At 39.4% G+C, this 16,050-nt stretch overlaps 1 protein-coding gene across 2 annotated transcripts in view; it reads right to left on the bottom strand.

Annotated features, from left to right (window-relative positions):
* LOC109837203 overlaps positions 1,133 to 16,050 on the bottom strand; it is a 16,442-nt gene continuing 1,524 nt past the window's right edge. Inside the window, exons 2-6 of one of the 2 annotated variants that reach the window (XM_020405339.1) lie at positions 13,956 to 14,068; positions 13,524 to 13,771; positions 12,601 to 12,688; positions 1,637 to 1,703; positions 1,133 to 1,527 (exon numbers count right to left, since the gene is read on the bottom strand). In XM_020405339.1, coding sequence (XP_020260928.1) covers positions 1,474 to 1,527; positions 1,637 to 1,703; positions 12,601 to 12,688; positions 13,524 to 13,771; positions 13,956 to 13,960 — 462 coding nt within the window. In that variant the 5' untranslated portion in view covers positions 13,961 to 14,068 and the 3' untranslated portion in view covers positions 1,133 to 1,473. Of the gene's footprint in view, positions 1,528 to 1,636; positions 1,704 to 12,600; positions 12,689 to 13,523; positions 13,777 to 13,955; positions 14,069 to 16,050 lie in introns of both variants that reach the window. The other variant, XM_020405340.1, reaches the window with a different exon arrangement.

Genomic DNA, 16,050 nt, shown 5'->3' on the forward strand with positions numbered 1-16,050 from the left:
TTGCTGAGGGTTTTGCTTCGGCTTCAACAGATTCTTCACCTTCTCCATCTCTTCAATTAGTAGTAGTAAGTTGTTGAGTTTTGAATTTAACCAGTTTGAAATTTTTTATTTTTTATTTATTTTTATTTTATTTCCCTTCGAATCGATTCTCTACTGATTACGTCTTGGGTTTGGGTTTGGTGGCGAGCAAATTTGAGATGGCAGGGATCGGCGTGGAAACGACGCAGGTAGCTGCTCTTGTGCTAAATTACAAACAACTACCTCAACTTCGCCAAATTAGGGAGGATAGGATTCTTCCGTAGGATCAGTAGATCGCATTCCAAATTTCCTTTTTTAGGGTTGTTTTGCATGCATACCCCCAAATCATTTGCGGATTATCTTTCAAATTTGTATGTTTGTTAGGCTATAGCAGCTACCGATATGAGATTATTTCGAGATGTCGAACAGGATTTACTCCAACAAAACATAAAGGGTTAATTGCACTTAAATGCCCTATAGTTTTCCCAACCTTGCACTTAAATACCCTATAATGTATATGATTACGCGGTAGTTAAAAATACCCAGACAATGTTATCTTTTCTCTAAGTCACATAATAGAGGGTACTAAAGTAAAACTCTTCGATACTTTGGGGTCTTTAAGTGATGGCATTTATAAACTTTGGATCATTTCTATGCAACATTGGATCAACAAGAGTGCAATATTTTAAAAGTTTGACCCATTTATCTGTAAATCTTAAATACTTTTGAGGCATTTTTTTTTTGTTGTGTTTGAAAAAAGAGGTCACTTAAATGGAAAGGTCGAGTAACTGCAGGGCATTTAGTGCAATTAAGCCTTACATAAAATCTAAATTTAGTTCACCTATATTTTGTTCGCTTCATGATTATGACGTCACAATATACATTTAGAATAATGCTGAAGGGATAACTGCCTAGCTATTCATGTCTCCTAATAGTCTGTACATACCTTATTTTGCACAATTTGTACATACTTTATTTTGCACTGCTTCAAGAATAGACAGAATTAAATGCAGCAACACTCAAAATTTAGCGCAAACTACCAAATTTTTCATGGCATATTTCCCTGAATCCATCAGAACTTGACAATTACAAACATAAGAACTTGAGCACCACATAAAAAACGAGCAACATTCTCAGTTTGAAAGTTGCCAATCAAAAAGGAAGTTCGGCACCTTCTGTTCCATTAATCCAATACTATCATGGCTACTGACAATGATAGTGCTCATCAAACAAAAATCAATCCTTATGTAAATCATACAATTTTTAGTCATTTCTACAGTTGAAAAAAAAAACCCTGGACTACATTGCGAGAACACTTTATTTTACCAAGCATGGGCACTTTAAACTACAATGAAGTACACCGAAAAAATTATGAGTTTTGTACACCCAATGTCCATGTAGTGCAGTTGGATAATGGACGAACTCTCCCTTTCCACAACGGAGTCCATCTCTATGCTAATCATAAAGCCCCTCCTCTTGCCATATATCTACTAGGAAATCGACCATTTCCTGTAGTTTCGTCAAAATGCAATAATAGTAGCGTAAGCGATTAAGAATTTCAATAAGTGTTAGTAAAATTGGTAGAAATGGACAGATTTTGGAATTTATAAGAACTTACAGATAATGGGATTGGTTGTGAGAAAGGCTGATTGGTAGAGAGCAACTCCTCGTATGTTGTGCACCAGCTAGAAGAGAAATACGGATTATAAAAGTTACATTTTTTTTTTGGAAATTATAAGCAGAATTTGAATAATTGCTAAAGAAACTTTCATGCTCAGAATCAGATATAAATGATGATACATGACCATGGACATACACGAGGCATAAACTGTATGTTTTCAGCTCTTCTACAAATATTGTGAAGTGGTGGCCACCTTCATAAAGTTCACGCGAGCAGAAGAAAAAAAAAGAGCATCTCTAAAACGGCCCACCCGAAGAGAGGTTTATAAATACCTCTTCGTTTTTTTTTCTTAGGGCTTTGTGCAAAGGCAGAGGAGAGTGCAACTTTGGCTTCGTGCAGGGAAAATAAAAACGCAGTGCAGCTTTGGCTTCGTGCAGGGAAAATAAAAACGCAGAGGCGTGGTTTTCTGTGCTGTTTTGAAAAAGGGATTGTGCATCCTTTTGAGAGATATTGTGAGGGATTTGAGAGATTGTTTGAGGGTTTAGGTTGTGTGATTGTAAACCATATTTGTATTCTCTCTACTAGTAGATCTCCCTCCTCCTTGCCCCGTGGACGTAAGCAATTTGCCGAATCACGTAAAATTAATTTGTCTCGATGGTTGTGTAATTTATAATAGCTTATTTAGGTTTCCTCGACATGTCAGTTCTAGCACTGATGAGAGGAAGAGCTGATATCCCACTTTGTTGAGATATTTTGCTTTTGGTTCTTGTTTCCTTTATGAAACGATAATTCTTATTGCGATCTAACTCTCTTGTTGTGCTGCCAAGGTGCTGTCGAAATTTCCGCTGCGCGCAACAAGTGGTATCAGAGCTCAGATTTTAGATCTAGGGTTTTGAAATCAGGTGAAGGAAGATTCTTGTGTGAAGCTTAGTTCTTGGAGTTTTAAGCTTCGGTGAAGATAGCATTAGGAGTTACCGTTGGAGATTTCGCTTTCCTCGCGTGGACATGAGATCTATTTGGAATCCGATCTAGGGTTCAGTTGGGTAATTCTTAATTTCTATCAAAATTTGATTCTTTCTCTACAACTTGGAGTTAGTTTACAATGGGAGAAGAAGGTGAAAGCAGCAAGTCGATGACGAGTACAGTTCAAGTTGGTTTTCAAAACATCAAAATTAGTGTGGTGAAGTATGACGGTAAAATCAACTTTGGTTTGTGGATGAGCGACGTACAAGATGCGCTCAATGCTCAGAACTTGGAGGAGACCATCATGGTCCACAAGAGACCACCAAAATATGAAGAGGCGATATGGGAAAAGATGAATAGGAACACTTGTGGGGTAATCAGGTCTTGTTTGGAACAGTAACTGAAGTATGATGTGATTGGGGTGACGTCTGCAATGAAGATGTGGGAAATTTTTAACAATAAGTACCTTATGAAGAGTGTTGAGAACCAATTACATTTGCTACTAGGTTATTCAGATATCAGATGTCCAGAGGCACCTTGCTTGCAGCTCATGTGAATAACTATACGAAGTTGTTGTCGGACTTGGCGAATGTTGATGAGAAGATTTCGGATGAGTATAAGGCTATTATCTTATTGAGCTCCTTATCAGATGAGGAGTATGACACTTTTGTGCTCACTTTGTTGAACGAGAGATCTTCTATCAGCTATAGTAAAGTTAGTAATGCATTGACGAATTATGATTTGAGGAGGAATGACAAGGAGACTTCCTGTGCTAGTACTTCAGGCGAGGCCTTGTCGACGAGAGGTAGAAGCCCATATCCGAAAGGTGGTAATAGAGGGAGGTCAAACTAAAAACCCCGCCACTAATTAGCAAAGAACCAATGTGCATTCTGTAAGGAGCAGAGACATTGGAAAAGAGACTGTCCAAAGCTCAAGGAGAAAGAGAATGGCAAGAAAAATGGCCCGAAAGTCAATGAGGTGAATATTGCGAAAGACGATGATTCCGATAATTCGAGCTTTTCTCTACTGATTACTCCGGAGGTGAACCACTTGGATGCATCAGATTGGATTCTTGATTCCGACGCTACCTATCATGTGACCCCTAGGCGAGATTGGTTTGCATCTTTTGAGAAGCTCGATCGGGGAGTTATAGTCATGGGAAATGATCAGCCCTGTGGCATTTGTGGGATAGGTACTGTGCAGATCCGGATGCACGATGGAGTAGTTCGTGAATTGAAGGAGGTGAGATTTATTCCTTAGCTAAAGAAGAATCTTATCTCAGTTGGAGCTTTGGAGGCAAAGGGATCTAAGATGATCTTTGAAGACGTTGTAGCAAATGTTACTAAGAGATCTTTGGTGGTGATGAAAGAAGTCCGCAGTCGAAACTTGTATTATCTGAAGGGGAGCACCGAAATTAGTCAGGTTGCTTCAGCTATTTCAGAGGCGGACATGAGCAGGCTTTGGCATTATAGGTTGGGGCACACAGAAGAGAAGTTATTGCAGGCTTTGTGTAAGCATGGACTATTGAAAGGAGCTAATAGTGGTAAAGTGGAATTCTGTGAGCACTGTGTTCTTGGTAAGAAAATGAAGGTGAAGTTCAGGACAGCCATTCATAGTATGAAGGGCATCTTGGACTACGTGCACACAGATGTTTGGGGTCCCACCAAGACGGCATCACTTGGTGATCGACATTGGTTCGTCACGTTCGTTGTTGACTATTCTAGGCGATGTTGGGTGTACACCATGACAAGAAGAGTGAAGTCCTAGATTTGTTTGTGGAGTGGAAGAAGAGATTGGAACTACAGACTGGGAGAAAGATCAAGACGTTGCGATCCGATAACGGTGGTGAATATACTTCAGACCCTTTTCTGCAGCTATGTCGAGACGAGGGCATAGAGAGGCACTTCACGGTTAGTCATACACCGCAACAGAATGGGGTGACAGAGAGGCTGAATCGGTCTTTACTGGAGAAGGTCCGATGCTTATTGTCGTAAAGTGGTTTGGAGAAGATCTTTTGGACTGAGACACTATCATATGCGAGCCACCTCATTAATAAGCTGCATTCATCTACGATTGAGGGAAAAACCCCTATGGAGAAGTGATCGGGAGAGTCAACACACGACTATGACCAACTCAAGGTATTCGGGTGCCCTGCATTTTATCATGTGAGAACAGTTGAATTGGAACCTCGAGGTAGGAATACCATATTTATAGGATTCAAGCGTAGTGTCAAGGGATACAAGCTATGGGATCCAGTTGATAGAAAGATTGTGCTGAGTAGGGACTTCACATTCGATGAAGTTTCTATCTTAAAGCTTCCCAGCTCTCATCAGGTGGAGAGCGACCCGACAGATGAGATATCACAGGTAGTGGAAATCGATGCAGCTCCACAGTATCCAGATGGTACAGTATCCATTAGAGTGCCAACTGAGGTGACGCCAGGCGAACACGACGGTGACACGGAGGATACGGGTACTGATGTGCAGGATCAGGGACCGACGGCTCAGATTCAGGATTCTATTACGGTTCAGAGATAGATGAGAGATATACGGATGCCAACACGGTATGCCGACACAGTTGCGTATACACTTTCGGTGGAGAGTATCGATGAGATGGTGCCTACTACATTCAGAGAGGCTGAACAGAATTCGAAGACTAATTTGTGGAAGGTAGCTATGTAGGAGGAGATGGAGTCTCTTCATAAGAACGATACATGGGAGCTGGTTGAGCTTCCAAAGGGACGAAAGGCGATTGGTTACAAATGGGTATACACGAAGAATGAGGGCATTGAAAGCATCCCATTGAGGTTCAAAGCTAGATTAGTTGCGAAGGGCTATGCATAGGAGGAATGTATTGACTATAATGAGGTTTTCTCTCCGGTGGTGAAGCACTCTTCGATTCGGAGTTTGCTAGCTTTGGTGGCAAAATATAGTTTGAAGTTAGATCAGTTGAATGCGAAGACGATATTTCTTCATGGTGATCTTGATGAAGAAATATATATGACTCAGCCATTGAGATTCCGAGCTGTAGGGAAGGAAAAATTAGTTTGTAAATTAAAGAAATCGTTATACGGTTTGAAGCAGTCTCCTCGACAGTGGTATAGGTGATTCGATGGTTTTATGATTGGTCATTCGTACACTCGGAACCAGTTTGATCCTTGCGCATATTTTCGTAAGTTGAAAGGAGGTGCGTACATCTATTTGTTACTTTGTGTCGATGATATGTTGATTGCCTCTATTTCCAGATTTGCTATAGATGAGTTGAAGGCACAGCTTTCAAAGGAGTTTGAGATGAAGGATTTGGGTAAAGCGAAGCGTATTTTAGGGATGAAGATTGACAGAGACAAGAAGAAGGGTAGAATTTGTTTGACACGGGTGGCTTATTTGAAGAATGTTCTACATCAATTTCATGTTAGCATTGATACAAAACCAGTTAGTGTACCATTAGGAGCCCATTTGAAACTTTCAACTGACCTTTCACCGAAGACAGTTGAAGAAAGAAGAGTTGATGTCGAAGACTCCATATGCGAGCGCGGTTAGGAGCTTGATGTACGTAATGATATGTACAAGGTCAGATTTGTCACAAGCGGTGAGCATGGTTTCGAGATATATGCACGATCCAAGAGTGGGTCATTGAGACGACGTGAGATAAATTTTGAGGTACATTCGAGGTACGCTCGATGTTAATTTAGTTTATGAGCGGGACACTACAGGTGGATGGTTGTGCATTGGCTATGTTGATTCGGATTATGCTAGGGATTTGGATAAACGTCAGTCTATTACGGGGTATATATTCACTTTGACTCGTACGTCGGTGTGTTGGAGATACACCTTACAGTCGACGGTGACTTTGTCTACGACGGAGACAGAGTATATGACGATTACGGAGGCTGTGAAGGAGGTTATTTGGCTTTGAGGACTTTTGGAGGAACTTAATATATCGCAGCAGTCCGTCACTATTTATTGTGATAGCATGAGTGCTATCTATTTGGCGAAGAATCAAGTTTTTTATGCGAGGACGAAGTACATTGATGTTCGTTATCACTTCGATCGGGATGTTCTTGAAGATGGAGATGTGAAGATTGTGAAAGTCCACACGAAGGATAATCCGACGGATATGCTCACTGAGGTGGTTCTGAGCAACAAGTTTGATCATTGTCGAAACTTGTTACACATTCGTGATTGTTGAGGTCGTTGGCGACCATTTGGGTGAACTACGTGAGGCTTGATTCCTTAGGCAAGAGGATACGTAGACAGTCTTTACGATGCAGCAGGTTTGGATTAGTTGATTTTGATAGGGGTGAGATTGTTTGGACTCTTATTTGGGTTCTCCACTTGTCGTGAATTAAGTCTATTGTCGTGAATTATTCACTTCGTAATGGACACAACAAGTGAGACATTTGGTTGCTTTGGTGTCGGCTCAGTTTTGAAAAAACTTTACCGAGGTCTTCGTGCAGGGGAAATAAAAACGCAGAGGCGTGGTTTTCTGTGTAATTTTTTTTGTGCTGTTTTAAAAAGGGGATTGTGCATCCTTTTGAGAGAGAGATTATGAGGGATTTGAGAGATTGTTTGAGGGTTTAGATTGTGTGATTGTAAGCCCTATTTGTATTCTCTCCCTCTACCAGTAGATCTCCCCCCCTCCTTGCCTCGTGGACGTAGGTAATTTTCCGAACCACGTAAAATTAGTTTCTCGCTGGTTGTGTAATTTGTAATAGCTTCTTTAGGTTTCATCGACAGATCAGTCCTAGAGCTGATGATATCCCACTTTGTTAACATATTTTGCTTTTGGTTCTTGTTTCCTTTGTGAAACGGGAATTCTTGTTACGGTCTAACTCTCTTGTTGTGTTGCTGAGGTGTTGTCGAAATTTCCGCTGCGCGCAACAAATATCTATAATGAAAGAAATGGCTCATATCATACAACAAAAACAATATTCATACAGACGACTTCAACGTTAAAGTACCAATGCAACATAGCTTCCCTCTTTGTTCCTCTCAAGAGAGAGCATATGTGGGGTATTCAAAGGAATATGATTATTGTCACCTACAAAGATTACAAAGGAGGTGGTAATTTTATTCTAAAAAGAAAATGGGTAGGTGTTTTGAAGTCTCTTGTAAACTCTTTCATGTAGTGCCCTCCTCCCCCTCCTGGGCCTCCTGTGGTTTCTCCTGTTTCCATTGTTTTATCCATCAATGTTACTCCTTTATTTGGTTTTCCATCATGACTTAAGTTTACAAATAACAGTGTGATAAATATTTCTACAGAATACGCAGAAACCAAGATTTTGATTTTAGATACTTTTAATTTGTCGTTGATATCCCTCTATCTCAATGCCAAGATCCCAAAGCCAACAGGTTTGATATAATGAGTATTATAGTCTGGAAGAACAATAGTCGGTGAAATGATCCTAGGTATTTTCAGGTTGAGTGCCCTTTGGTTCCAAAACCCAACTAAGCCCAGCAGTGACGGCTGAGCAAAAAAATGGTGGTGTTATACTGACTATCAGCTACCAATAGAAGCAAACACATATAAGAGCTCAATTAACACGCTTTAACAACAATAGCAGGCAAAAAAATCCTAGCTATGAGTAGCATTTGATTCCAAAATCCAAATTAAATCCTAGAAGCGATCTCCCCATGCAAACAAAAGTGGCATTTTATATGTATAGTTAACAATAGAAATCAAATTAATCAAAAAGGTTAAAATAGATTCAACTAACAAATTCTGGTGGTCCAGCTGATACCGAATTGACTCACTCATCTATTACCGTTACTATTTCTGGTGGTCCAGCTGTTATTGCTCCTACTGTTCAGATTTCTCAGACAGATTATGAGAGGTTACGCCAGCTAGAACTCTCTCAGAACATTCATTCTGCTACTCATGCATCCTCTTCAGGTATGGATGCTTACATAGCTTCTTCTCACAAACCCTGGGTACTAGATTCTGGAGCCTCATCTCATATGACAGGTATAAATGATCACTTTGTATCTTTACATTTTTCTGATAAGTTTCCTTCTATCCGCATTGCTGATGGTACTCTTTCTCCAGTTCATGGTGATGGAGTAGTTCATGCTACTTCCTCTTTAAAACTAACAGATGTGTTATATGTTCCCAAATTTTCTGTTAGCCTATTATCCATTAGCAAGTTTATAAAACAAAATAACTGTAAAGTCACATTCTTTCCATCTTATTGTGTTTTTCAGGATCTAACAACTGGGATGAAGATTGGTTCGGGGCATGAGAGAGGAGGTATGTACTATTTGGACGACAGTGTGCCAGAGGTTGGTCTTGTTGCATCACAGTCTGACTCTCATTTATTGTGGCACTGACGTCTGGGTCATCCTTCACTACAAAAACTTAGATCGGTAGTTTCTGTTCAGTCATCTATTTCCTCTTTAGGTTGTGAGTTTTGTGAACTGGGTAAGCATCATCGTGCTACTTTTCAGAGTCGAGTCGATAAACGTAGTAGCTTTGCTTTTGAGTTGGTTCATTCTGATGTCTGAGGTCCTTATCGTGTTCCCTCTGTGAAAGGTTTTCGATATTTTATTATCTTTGTTGATGATTTCTCTCGCATGACATGGCTTTATCTGTTAAAAGAGAGGCCAGAGGTCTCGCATGTTATTGAACTCTTTTATAATGAAATAAAAACTCAATTCTCTACTTCTGTCCGTGTTCTTCGTACTGATAATGCTTTGGAATATATGAAAGGTGATGTTTCAAAATTTTGTGCTCTTAATGGTATTATTCATCAGACTTCTTGCTCTCACACTTCACAACAAAATGAAGTTGCTGAGAGGAAGCATATGCATATTCTAGATGTTGGTAGAACACTGATGATACATATGAATATTCCAAAGTATTTGTGGTCTGATACTGTTCTCACTACAAATTATTTGATTAATCGCATGCCTTCCTCTATCCTTGATGGTTTAATACTATTCAATTGTCTTTATCCTGATAAAAAGCAATTCTTTATGATTCCTCGTGTCCTTGGTTCTACATGTTTTGTTCAGGATTTAACTGCTGGTTTGGATAAGTTGTTTTCTAGATCCATCAAATGTGTTTTTGTTGGATATTCTCGTACTCAAAAAGGGTATAAGTGTTATCATCCATCCACCAGGAAATATTTTGTGTCTGCTGATGTTACTTTTTTTGAGTCTGTCCCCTATTTTTCGTCTGCTGCCACTAGTATTGGGTGTCTAGAGGTACCTCTATCTTCCTCTGCTTCTACTATTATTCCATTACTTGCTCCTGTAGCTCCTGCACCGAAGCCTCTACTGACATACTCTCGCCGTCCGAAAGTACATGCCCCTGAATCTGCTTCGCCGTTTGGGGCTGTGTGTGGCACAAGTCCCTTTTGGCGCTGTCCATGTGGGTCATCGTTCACTGTATTCATCCCTACTTTGGTGATGTGCTCTGGTTTGAACCATGTTGTGGGCACCGACCCAAAACTGATGGACACCGCGTTTGCTCCAACATTCTTGGACGGCTTCGGGGTGATAACGCCTACATCAATTAGCGCCTGGATGAATCTTCATCTCCAGCTGTCGGTCCATCTCATATTGAGAACTCTATTCCTTCTGACTTGGATATCTCTATTGCTCTTCGAAAAGGTAAACAGTCTTGCCCGAAATATCCTATCTCTCTTTTTATCTCTTATGACCGTCTCAACCCATCTTTTCATCAGTTTGCTTTGTTCTTGTCCACTGTATCTATACCCAGGTCACATGAGGAAGCTATGTTAGTACTAGCTTGGAAGCAGGCTATGAATGAGAAAATGAATGCACTACTTTCTAGAGGAACTTAGGACTTGGTTTCTCTTCCTACTAGAGTGACTGTGGTTAGTTACAGATGGGTGTATATCCTAAAATATCGCCCCGATGGGTCTGTTGATCGTTACAAAGCTCGCCTGGTTGCTAAAGGTTATACCCAGACATATGGTGTCGACTATTTTGAAATATTTTCTCCTGTTGCTCGTCTCAACTCCATCAGAATTCTTTTTTCTCTAACTATTAATATGGATTGGGCGATGCACCAACTAGATGTGAAGAATGCTTTCCTTTATGGTGATTTGGACGAGGAGGTTTATATGGAGCAACCTCCTGGATATGTTGCTCAGGGGGAGAATATTATCTGCAGGCTGAGAAAGACCATCTATGGGTTAAAGCAGAGTCCTCGAGCTTGGTTTGATAAGTTCAGCAAGGTTATTTCTAATGTTGGTTTCCAATGATGTCAGTCTGATCATTCTGTCTTTCTTCGACGCATAACTGGTTTGGTTATTTTAACCGTATATGTTGATGATATTCTGCTGACTAGGAGTGACTCTGTTGCCTTAGCTGAGACTAAGGAGTATCTAAACCGTTATTTTGTCACTAAGGACATGAAAAAACCAAAGTATTTTCTTAGGATTGAAGTTGCATATCAAAAGCATGGCCTGTTGTTGTCCCAAAGGAAGTATGTGCTAGATTTACTAGAGTTGCATATCAAAAGCATGGCCTGTTGTTGTCCCAAAGGAAGTATGTGCTAGATTTACTAGAAGAAGCAGGTCTCTTGGAATGCATCCCAAAGGAAGTATGTGCTAGATTTACTAGAAGAAGCAGGTCTCTTGGAATGCAAACCTGCAAGCACTACAATGAAGGCAAATGTTAATTTGTGGCGTGATGATACCTATCTAATAGATGATACTGGACAATATAGGAGACTAATTAGGAAGCTAATATATTTGACAGTTACCAGACCTGATATTACTTTTGCAGTAGGTGTACTGAGCAGGTTTATGTACAAACCTAGAGAGGTTCATTGGACAGCAGCTCTAAAAAATTTGGCATGTCAAGAATTGTCCTGACAAGGATTGCTATATAAGAAGCATAGGCATACTCATATTTCGGCTTTCTCTGATGCTGGCTACGCAGGAGACATGGGAGACCGAAAGTCCATCTCAGGATTCTGTACTTTTGTTGGAGGAAATCTTGTGACTTGGAGAAACAAGAAACAAGATGTAGTATCACGATCTAATGCAGAGGCCGAATATAGAGCAATAGCTCACACTGCTTGTGAGATGGTGTGGCTACAAAAGTTTATGACAGAGCTTGGTTTTGTTCAACCTGGACCCATGCTAATGCATTGTGACAATCAGTCTGCCATTTATATTGCACAGAATCCTGTGCTTCATGAGAGGACAAAACATATTAAAGTTGATTACAATTTTGTTAGAGATGCTTGTGAGAAGAAGATAGTATCTCTCATATTCACTCCACAGCAATTTGCTGATATTCTTACCAATGTTACTTCTTCAAAGGTGTTCCCTACTATATGTGACAAGCTGGGCATGATAAATATCTATACACCAGCTTGAGGGGGAGTGTGAAATTAAGTATTGGGTATTGGGTTAATGGACTATTACCCGTTAACCTTAACCCTATTTGTATGGCTATATATATCTCTCTTATTATCTCAATAAACAAATAAGTTAGGGTTTTGCTCTTTCTATTATCTCTTTCTACAAGATTCAACTAACAAATTCAATAATCTAACTTTGAACAGTTATTTCTTATTACTAGAGTGCCTTTGTTCCAAGAATGTACCTCCACAATAAATAATTCCTGTCCTGAGATTCACTATAAATTCTTATACCCATCATCACATTGAAAACTTGAGCTTTCTGAAGCATAAATCAGCACAATAAGGGCATGCATTGCACTGATAGCTATTCCAACAGAATAGCTATTCCAACAGAGATAGAAAGATGTGGTGCACTAATAACAAAGCAGATAAAAGCATCATTGTTCGATGACTTGGTAAATTACCATAGGTGTCAAGGGAGTGGCGGAGGGTGAAATGTAATTTTAGTTCAGTACAAACATATGCATCTAGTAATTGCTACATGACAAAGTTGTGGATTCAGAGGAAGTCAATCACGTATTAAACGCAAACAAGGAAGTTGTATGGTACTTCTAACAAGTTTTAAGAGGCAAAAGGACAAGAGATGAAGTATATCTCACCTTATTATTGGTTCTCTTGATGGCCTACAGGTTTTTTTTGACTGATCTCCAACCCATTCTCTTCTTCTCTCATGCCAAGCTATAGCAGCTAGAACATAATACACACATAAACCTTGAGATCTTCAAGGGTAGTACAGACATAGTTGAAGCAAAAAAGCGAAAGAAGAAAATTGGTGCAGTAAAGGCTTACAAAACAGACCAGGCACAAAAATGAGTACTAAATTACCAAGTTAAGAGGACAAGCCCCAGATTACAGATAAATTAGATTGCATACCAAAAATATTTATAATTTTCGCATGAATCAGCTCTTCAACCTCACCGAAAGTTAAGAGGGAAAGCCCCAGACAACAGACAAATTAGATTGCATGCCAAAAATATTTATGTTTTTTGCATGAATCAGCTCTTCAACCTCACTGAATAAAGCAAAAATTTGTGGGCATCGTCACAGTGGGGAAGGTGTAAATAAACATCTTTAGAGATAAAATTGTCAAACGGGATACTGAAACTCTTCATTTTAATTAATAGCAAAAACAGCAAATAATTACAATACCCGATTACTTTCAGCACGCTAGTTAATTAATCAGGCAAATACAAAACCAGTAGCACAAACCAATGATAATTTTTCTGAGATCTTTTCAAATTCAGAAATTAATCAATAGTATAGACAGATTGAAACATTTGGTTGAAGAAACAAATAAACAGATGGGGACAATAGAATGGAATGGAATGGAATAGAAGGGACTATATCAGAACAGAGAAAAAGATGCATGGCTCTACAGGCATAGCTAAGACAGCATACAGTTTAAAAATGAGTAGTCAGCTCAGTCATAAATTTATTAACTTAGAGCCGGTTCTTGCCATCTATAATGTTTATAGTATGCAGTTTTAATCTCCAAATAAAGTGGACATGGAGAGGGACATACCATGATTGATGAATGAAACAGTAGCCACATTATCCTCCATAGACTTGTTTTCTCCATCGATAGGTGGGGCCGAAGATAGGTGTGCATCAAGGGAATGAGACATGCTAACATTGTTTTCCATGATCCCTGGGCTCGTTGACCATTCCCTTCTTCTACGCCTTGGTAATTTACCAGTATTCCTCTTTTGAGGTACTCTTGACGATCCTTCTGGTATTAAATGGGATTTGGATAGGCCTCCAAGACAACAACTGCTCTGTACAAGGATTAGAATAATGAATCCCCTCATATACCCTACTGAGAACTTCTAAATATAGTAAATGCTCAGTGAAATAAAGATGTAACTGACATGAAGTAAAAAAGGGATTTTTCAATGAAGAAAAAACATGAAGCGGATAAGCTATTGCTTTTTTTCAAGACATGACGACCACCTACCCCATAAATCTAAGAGAAATTTTCTTCAAGACGGTAATCCATTTAACATGACCAAATGCGAAGTCAACCAAAGGAAGTGATGGATATCAGTAAGGAAGAAGCCTTTATTTGCCCTGTTACATCAGGGTAAAAATCATCAGAATGTCAAACAGCAACAGCACTAGGACTGTTAGTAATCATATTAAAGAGATATTAAGATAACAAATCAACAAATGAAATAACTTCCTTATCAGGGAGAAAAAAAGAAAGTACAAAATGTGAAAGAAAAGAAACTTGAAATACATAGAAGTCTATAGTCAGTATATCAGTGGCAACTTAATCACAGAGGAATTACATGGTCGCAAATTCATGGCCTAACAGTAGGAAGATCGAGAAAGGATCAAATTGTAAAACTATAACAGCATTATAGATTTATTGAACAGTTACTGAAATATAGAAATCAAGAAATGACAACTTCTATACCAGCAAGAAAAACAAAGAAGATATACAGAAAAAGTTTAATATTTACAGAGAACCACAATCTTGTGATAAATAATAGTCAATACTCAGTATAAAAAGCACCGAGTAATCACTTAGGAGAATAAATAGTAGCCAGTACCAGATATAACGGTGACTACATAATACTTGGATGCACCTTCCACAAGCAAGCCTTTTCATTGTTTTTCTTGTACTTCTTACCCCAAGTTGGCCTGTTAGGTCTTATGACAAACCAAACTGCTTTTAATGACTATCTCCATCCAAGCACCTCAAAAGTTTCCAGTGATGCCTCCCCTATACCAAATTACTAGAGTCTCAAGTTAGATTTGTCCACATATTTAACCCATTGAGGTAGTTATAAGACTAGAACATAACAATGTCTAACTTAATCATAAAGGAACACTGAGATGAACATCTTCATCTAGTATCATGTGTATTCCCCGATTTGACTTTCCTAGCACCTGCGTATAGAAGCATTTTGATGATTAAGTTTGTGGTGGACAAACTTCCTATATGGTAACCACAGCTTCATCTATCACCCTCTAGTATAAACAAAGAGAGATGTTACTAAACAATATCCAGATAATCACATTGACTGGATTCACTTTCCTACAATGATTCAATTTTTCACTTCTAATTTGGTTGAAACCATTACATCAACAACCCGAACTACACATGAGAAGGCAATATTGGCACCCATTTTATAGGGAGGAAAAAAATTAAAAGAAAAACCCTAAAGCTAACCCTTTATTCAGCTTGCTCACCCATCTCACCGGAAACGGTTTTCAAATTTATCACTCACCTAATGAGCTTGGAATTGTGCTGATAATCCATCGAGGTAGCAAAAGAGATGCTTGGAAAAGGACTAACCGGACTGCCTATACAGCTACTGTCTTATCGCCCAAACTCCACCTCGTCTTTTGCTAAGCATATACAGGAATTACACGAGGAAGTCCATAGAAGAATTGAATTCATGCCAGCAATGAACACTGCAAGGAGCAAGCGGACATACACAGGCGACATGTAGAATTCTGTGTTAGGCGAAGAGTATATAGCACATATAAGCTTATAGAGCCAGTAGTTCGATGGCTTAATGCTTGCCAGGGAGAGTTCTATAGCCCTTAGGATAAAGACATGACCATAGGATTTCATAGAAAGCACCTTTTGGCTTCTCTTGAAGACCCACCAAAAGGCATGAATGGAGCATCAAAACTTCAATGATTTACTGATTGATTGAGATTTTTCAGAAGTAAAGACTACACTGATGCTCACTGCCTTCATTCCTACCTTGAGAATGGGAAAGAAGACAAGGGAACTACGTAATAAGGTAGAAGCAGGGAAAGAACTGCTTGCTCGCTTTCTGTTTTGACCTCATTCTTCCAACTTTCCTATAATCTATAGGCTTCAATGACTGGTCGTAGTTCAAGCCCCATCTTTCTGTTCGTATCGCCACGGAGCAATTGCAGTGTTCGGATATGATCTACCTACTCGGCTATCAATCCAGTGACTTCACGGTCACCAAAGAAGCCCCAACGAGGCAGTAATGAAGGAACCTGTGTGATGGTTGCCAGAACACACCTAGACATGATCGGTTCATACGGATGCCTCAGACTTTTCC

The sequence above is a fragment of the Asparagus officinalis genome, chromosome 4 (genome assembly GCF_001876935.1).
Source record: "Asparagus officinalis chromosome 4, Aspof.V1, whole genome shotgun sequence".
Lineage (NCBI taxonomy): Eukaryota > Viridiplantae > Streptophyta > Magnoliopsida > Asparagales > Asparagaceae > Asparagus > Asparagus officinalis.